Source organism: Poecilia formosa, unplaced genomic scaffold (genome assembly GCF_000485575.1).
Source record: "Poecilia formosa unplaced genomic scaffold, Poecilia_formosa-5.1.2 Scaffold422, whole genome shotgun sequence".
NCBI classification, from domain to species: Eukaryota; Metazoa; Chordata; class Actinopteri; order Cyprinodontiformes; family Poeciliidae; genus Poecilia; species Poecilia formosa.
Window position 1 is genome coordinate 333,512 of NW_006800361.1, and position 6,783 is coordinate 340,294.

Here is a 6,783-nt window from a genome sequence, read left to right on the forward strand (position 1 = left end):
CCTTGCAGGCCACTAGGTGGCGCTCATGGCCCACAGCTTGTTGCTGTCGCCTCAGATCCTGCTCTGTGGTTCCAGAAACATTAATCTCGTGTTTAATCGGCGCGGCGCTCTGCTCCTGCAGGTCCAGCGGACCATCGCCAAGCAGATCCAGATGGTGCGTCAGATCGGGAAGGGCCGCTACGGCGAGGTGTGGCTCGGCCGCTGGAGGGGAGAGAAAGTGGCGGTCAAGGTGTTCTTCACCCGGGAGGAGGCCAGCTGGTTCAGGGAGACGGAGATCTACCAGACGGTCCTGATGAGGCACGAGAACATCCTGGGTAGGTTCCTGGGGCTGAACCCGGCGGGTCAGGGGCCGACCCAGGTCACCTGAGGTCATCGGCTCCAAGTCCCTGGAGCGCCGAGTCAAACCGTCAGAGAGCCACACTGCTGCTCCTCCAGGGTTTCGCCCTCCTCAGGCTGCAGCAGAGAACCTGACTCAGTTTTTCTAACGGAGGATTTTGTTGCCAACCGGCAGATGGGAACAAAATTCTTCCCGTTTCTGTTCCTCTTTCCACAGCTGCTTAGTATGTCGGATGTAACATGAAACCTGTTGTAATCTTCTAACATTGACTGAAACACCAGAGTCATGACGTTTAATGAAATGTGAGCCTTTTCTCGTCCCCTGCTGTCCAGGCTTCATCGCTGCGGACATCAAAGGTTCTGGCGCCTTCACGCAGCTCTTCCTCATCACAGACTACCATGAGAACGGCTCCCTGTACGACTTCCTGAAGGTGAACACGCTGGACGCCGCGGCGCTGCTGCGGCTCGCCTACTCCGCCGCCTGCGGCCTCTGCCACCTGCACACCGAGATCTACGGCACGCAGGGCAAGCCGGCCATCGCCCACCGGGACCTGAAGAGCAAGAACATCCTGGTGAAGAAGAACGGCACCTGCTGCATCGCCGACCTGGGCCTCGCAGTCAAGTTCAACAGGTGACGCTCAGACGAGACCCGACGGGTTTCAGTGTTTAGTTTTCATTTCCTGAACCAACATGGATCTGCAAACACAGTCAGAAGAAACGTCTCCCTGAAGAGCTTTAATTAAACGATTCTGCTACTGTCACCTGTGTTGCCATAGCGACACCAGTGAGGTGGACATCCCTCTGAGCACCCGGGTCGGAACCAGGCGCTACATGGCCCCGGAGGTCCTGGACGACAGCCTCAACAAGAACCACTTCCAGGCCTACATCATGGCCGACATGTACAGCTATGGCCTCGTCGTCTGGGAGATGAGCAGACGCTGCGTCACCGGAGGTACGGTCCCCCTGAAACGAGCTGCGGCCGCCGCAGGGGCCCCGCCGAGTCAGCGTTTACACTAAGCATCACTCATCCTGCCTAAGCTTCACATTTCCATGTTAACTTGTTGGCCACATTTATGCCCAGTGAGGTGAGTTCATTTGTGTGGTGCTTTCCATGATGAAAATATAAAGTGATGAGAAATATTTCTTATTTATCGCAAAAAAAGCAAAGATGAGAAGCTGGAATAAGTTATTAATCAAAGGCTAGTTTAGTTACTCAGCTACCAAAATGTTCACATTGTTATGATGTTTCCCTGCATAGAAACTCCACAGAGTCCTTATGGAAGAGGCCAGCCGTGTCCGTTAGCCCAGCTGCTAATGCTAATGCTGCTAAAAGCTCTGCTAACGCTGGTCATTTGTATCTACAACAAGGGGAGCAAACTAGATCTACAAGCAACAGGCAGAGTGAGATCAGCAGGAGCGATAGCATTAGCTTGTCTGCCTTCATGAATATCCAAAACATATTCTGATCATCTGAGAGTGAAAAATACTGGAAGATAAGAAAATGTAATAACTTACCGCCTGCAACGGGATTCATTAAACCTGGTTCTGTTGCGTCTGGATTCACCATGTTTGAAAAGCAAAGCGTCCAGCCGGGTCCACAGATGCAGAAAATTTAAGGAATAGAAAATAAAAATGATCAAATATGGATCAACGTGTCCTGAAGCAGAGCTGATGTGAAGCTGCAGGGTCACAATGTCACTTTGTGGCAGCATAACACTGATTTCATATTTTAGGTCCTGAAGAGGCTCTGACATGTTTTACAATCTGATGTCACGCCCAGAAAGTTGGCACAGATTAAATTTATCTGCTGCATGTTCGACAAAATCTGCAGGTGAAAGACGTCGATGTGGGACAGGTTGGTGCAGCCGGACTGCCGACCACATGTAGAAATGAATGGGTGACGCCACAGTCCAACGCCATCCAGACTCTTCTCACTCCCACAAACTTTCAACTTAACAGAAGCTTTAGCTTAATTGTGTCCATTTCTGACTAGACTTCCTGCTTTTCTGGAGAAACCTCTGAGGAGGCAAAAGCTTTAGCGTTCCTGCCACAGGCTTCCATTATAAATCAGCTAACCCTGGAACCAACTGACGTTTTTAACTCCTCATATCCATGTAGATGCATGAAATGTAATTTTCTTGACCTTTAAATATTCCTGCTCCTCGTGGTTTATTAAGCATTATAGAAAACCTCACAGATCTCTAAGAACTATAGCAGAGTAATCTGTATTAGTCACATATTTCCACCAACAGACTCCTGTTGCTGCTCACAGCGACCTGGAAGTGAAGCTGTTATGAGGCTGATAGGGAAAATAAACATCTGGCCGATCAGCATTGCTCAGAGTCTCGCACTGCCACAGCAGATGCCGGGATGTTTTACGTTGCCATGGTGATAAATTTGATAAAGGCAACAACGGTCGAGGGAACGCTTAGACCGAATTCTCCAGGTTACAGAGGATTTTCCAGATGGCCGGTAAGCTACAGCTTCAGCTTAATTAGCTTAGCTTCCATATTTCTCTGTTTACTGTTTCAGCTGCTGTCATTGGTCTTCACTGGTAATCAGTTATGAATATCGCTCTGGTTAGCATGATGCTAATGTTGCTCTGGTTAGCATGATGCTAATGTTGCTAAGATTTGTTTTCCAAGTTAATGATCATGTTCTTCTCTTTGCTGCTGTTCTAATGTTTGGTTGCTTTCATGATGTTTGCTGGGTCATGTTAGCTTTAGCTTAGCTCCTGATTGTTGCTGTGGCTCCAGCAGAACCCGGTCCAGTTCCTCTGATTTCTGGGTTAATTTTATGTTGGTAGCTGTGATCATTTCATCCTGTTGGTTGTTTCTGGTAGAAATCTTCTCCTCTTTGCTGTTATTGGTTGATTCTCTTCAGTTTTAAAATAAATGAGCCTGTCATTTGTTCAGTTAAACTCATGTTTGGTCATTTTCACAGTTTTGAGTCTGATTCAGTTATTAGCTGTTGACACAAATTTTATAGTTAAATTCTTCATATATTGCTAGTTACTGACCTGACTTCGCTGTTAGCTGATTTAACCCTTCGTGTTATTTTGCTGTGTGAATTCTGTAATTGTGGAACTGCATCGTCATTCATTTGAATCCTGAACCATTCCTGAATCTTTTGGCTGAATCAGGAATGTTTTCCCGCCTCCACTGGGTCGGATGTTGACCAGAGGGAGGATCAGCTGACTGGACGTGTTTTCTCTCTGTGCAGGTATGGTGGAGGACTACCAGCTGCCATATTTCAACATGGTGACCTCTGAACCCTCCTATGAGGACATGCTGGAGGTGGTTTGTGTTAAAGGCCTTCGGCCCTCAGTGTCCAACCGCTGGAACAGCGACGAGGTGAGACTGGCTGCAGAATCCTGCATGTGGTTCAGATTGAGGCTAAACGTCCTGCTGTTGCTTCCTCAGTGCCTTCGAGCCATGCTGAAGCTGATGTCGGAGTGCTGGGCCCACAACCCCGCCTCCCGCCTCACCATCCTCAGAGTGAAGAAGACTCTGGCCAAGATGGTGGAGTCCCAGGACATGAAGATCTGAAGCAGATCCTCGTCTTCCTCCTCCTTCCTCTGCTGCCTCCAGATTCACCCGACTCACTCAACCTGGACCGGACCCGACCGGACCGGAGCGCTTCTCCCAGGCTGCCTCCTTCATCTGCAGGAGGAAAAGGAGGAGAAACGGGGAGATGGAAGGAGCTTCTCAGAGCTGAACTGTGTTCCTCCTCCTCTTCCTCCTCGCTCTTCATCCAGATGACAGCCGGGCTCGACGCTTTCTGTGAAAGCCAAACGAGACGATAAAAACCCTGAACTGAGACGAGATGAGCGGAGAGAAGCAGCCCAGTTTTCTTTGTTTCTCCTGCCATCAAGGAATTTCTCTCCATCTCCCAGCAGCTTCTTTCTGAACCGACTCAGAGCCTCTGAGGAAACGTGGAAATAAATGTTTTAATGCTGAGCTTCACCTGGGAGCTCTGGAGTCCAGGTCTGCCGTCCTGTTTCTCTGCCCACTTCCTGTCAGTTTCTCAGTCAGATTCATGGGGGCGGGGCTTCAGATGAAGCTCCACCCATCATCTGATCAACACAGGAAGGGACAGGAGTTTGAGAACCAATCAAATCAAAGAATCCTGCAGGTTTTCATCACAAAGTCAGAATCAAATCTGAAAGTTTGAATTGAGTTGAACTTCAAGGAACCATCTGCTCCCCTCTGATGGATGCCTGTTGGATTTGTGATGTGGTCACATGACCTGCGTCCTCTGTGGGTCCTCCAGCCTGCAGTTTGACCACCACAGACCCTGGAGCCCGTCAGCCTGGTTCTGTTCCGTTTCACAGATCAAATTTCCAGACACTCCAGAAGGTTCTGATCCCTGAACAGAAACCTGTTTCTGCAGCTCTGCTAACAGTTTCCCTCCACTTCCAGTCTTTGTGCTAAGCTACGCTAACAGCTCCCTGAAGCTGAAAATGTGGGACTGTCCCTTTAAGTGGAGCAGCAGGACGCTGTGGTCGCTGCAGCTCAGTGTAAAAATAAAAGGCCAGAATAGGAAGAAGCTCTGATGTGGAAATGTTTCCTGTTGTTCTGTTGTTGTTTGTCCAGCTTCTGGTTTGTTGCTGCATGAGTTTAGCAAGAAAATGAAAAACTGCTCTTCAGTCTGTCCACGTTAGCAGTTTGGAAGTAAAGAAGCTGATTTTAGTCCAAAAACTGTTGATGTCGGCTCTTCTTTCCTTCTCAATGTGTTTTCAAAACCATTTCATCACTCATTTGTGCTTCTGGTGCTTATTTTTCCAACTGAAGATGAATCTCATTTCAAAAACCCTCAGAAAGAAGATGGGAATGTTTTACTGTAAAATTATCACTGTGATATGAAAGAAGTCTGTTGTCCTGAAAGGAGCCGTTTTAATGAAATATTAACATTTCAACAGAGCAGCAAATGAATCAAATTAGAAGATAAGTGTTTATTTCTTACTAAACACGTGAGGTAGAAGTGCAGTAAACATACAAGGTGAAGATTTAGAATTTGAATCCAAGACGCCAAAAAGCAGAAACCAGAGCCTTCTGTGCTGAATGTCGTTATCCAGACAGAATGACACTCAGTGGATCCATAGTGTAATTTGAAAAGATTTTTATGAATACTGTAAATCTAAAGTTCACATATAAAGCAAAAAGTTGGACAGTCATGAAATGTGGCACCAGTTTATATTCATCAGGATGTGAGAACATTTTAACTTCCATGTCGAAGTTGATCAATAAACACAAGTTACTAATTTTCAGATTTTACATAATCTCAAACAACGCGGTTAAAAATCATTTTTAAGATCCACAATCAGTTTGTCAACAGTTGTACATAAGGTGGTGAACAGATTTCTGAAGATGCATAATTTACTTGAAGCTGGTATTTCTATTAGTATCTGCAGCAATCAAGGACTGAAAGTGGAAGAAGTTCCCAGAAACATCTGAGAATGTTTCTGAGTGAAAGACGGATTCCTTCGCTCTGAAAGGACACAGCTGGGTTCTGGTTCTGGTTCTGGTTTGAGTCTTTGATGGATCCTGTCAGAAACATGATTAAAACTCATTCTGTTTTCATATCGACCTACGTTTATGTCATGAACCTGAACTAGTAGGGATACATGGAAAAAAACAAGACTTATTCTAACATGTTGGTTCTCATTCGGGTCGGAGGAACAACATGAACTGCGCTTAAAAAGTCCAACTTCATCACCACGTCTGATTGGGCCTGATGTAGTGAACGCTGTGTGAAAAGGGCTGTGGACACTTAGAGATGGTGACCTCACCTCTGACCTTTGCTCTGGCTCTCCTCTTCCCCACACAGAGTGGTTTTAGAGGGAGGGACTCCCTCCTCTCTGTCCTCACACTGATCCATGCTGCTGAATTCACTTCAGCTCACACACACTTTCTGGCTTCACCTGCAGAGGAAACACACATCATTCATCAGCTCTGATCATCCTTTACATCATTAGAGCTGGAAAAAGACCAGCTGCTCCTCCTCTGATTGGCTCTTCTCTGCTTCATGTCAGTGTCAGTTGGATGCAGTCAGACAGCAGAGAGGCAGAGGAAGCTGCATCAGCTGCTGCACTTCTACCATCAGTCCACTAGATGGAGACACGGAGCTACATTTACATTCACTGATTCACTCTGACTGGACATGTTGTTCCAGAAAGAGCTTAAAAAATTGTTCTGCTTTTATTACCAAACAAAACGGACTGGAACAAAATCAAATGTAAAATCTAAAAATAGAGAAAATGAGAACAAACAGAAACTAAAGGATGATGTTGAAGGAATGATGAGATTCCAGTTTGACTTTGAAGGAGCAGCAGAACCACAGAAAACGGTTTAGTTACAGTGAACATAAATGTGTCACAGTTTAATAAAAACATGTTATTTAATTTCAGTTCATCAATAATCTAATAATCCTGTAGATTAAAATCCA

General features: G+C 46.2%; 1 protein-coding gene and 1 long non-coding RNA gene across 3 annotated transcripts in view; one reads left to right on the forward strand and one right to left on the reverse strand.

Moving 5' to 3' along the window:
- The window catches only part of bmpr1aa (bone morphogenetic protein receptor, type IAa), a 27,200-nt gene extending 22,168 nt beyond the window's left edge, over positions 1 to 5,032 (forward strand). Inside the window, exons 9-13 of one of the 2 annotated variants that reach the window (XM_007577008.2) lie at positions 122 to 314; positions 670 to 967; positions 1,113 to 1,288; positions 3,559 to 3,689; positions 3,759 to 5,032. In XM_007577008.2, coding sequence (XP_007577070.1) covers positions 122 to 314; positions 670 to 967; positions 1,113 to 1,288; positions 3,559 to 3,689; positions 3,759 to 3,884 — 924 coding nt within the window. In that variant the 3' untranslated portion in view covers positions 3,885 to 5,032. The remainder of the gene's footprint in view (positions 1 to 121; positions 315 to 669; positions 968 to 1,112; positions 1,289 to 3,558; positions 3,690 to 3,758) is intronic. The other variant, XM_016663490.1, reaches the window with a different exon arrangement.
- On the reverse strand, positions 4,062 to 6,391 carry LOC107833658 (uncharacterized). The gene is made up of 2 exons (XR_001659426.1): positions 6,128 to 6,391; positions 4,062 to 5,882 (listed from the first exon to the last, which is right to left on the reverse strand). It is a non-coding gene; the product is annotated as an uncharacterized LOC107833658 (long non-coding RNA).
- Between the last annotated feature and the right edge of the window lie 392 nt (positions 6,392 to 6,783).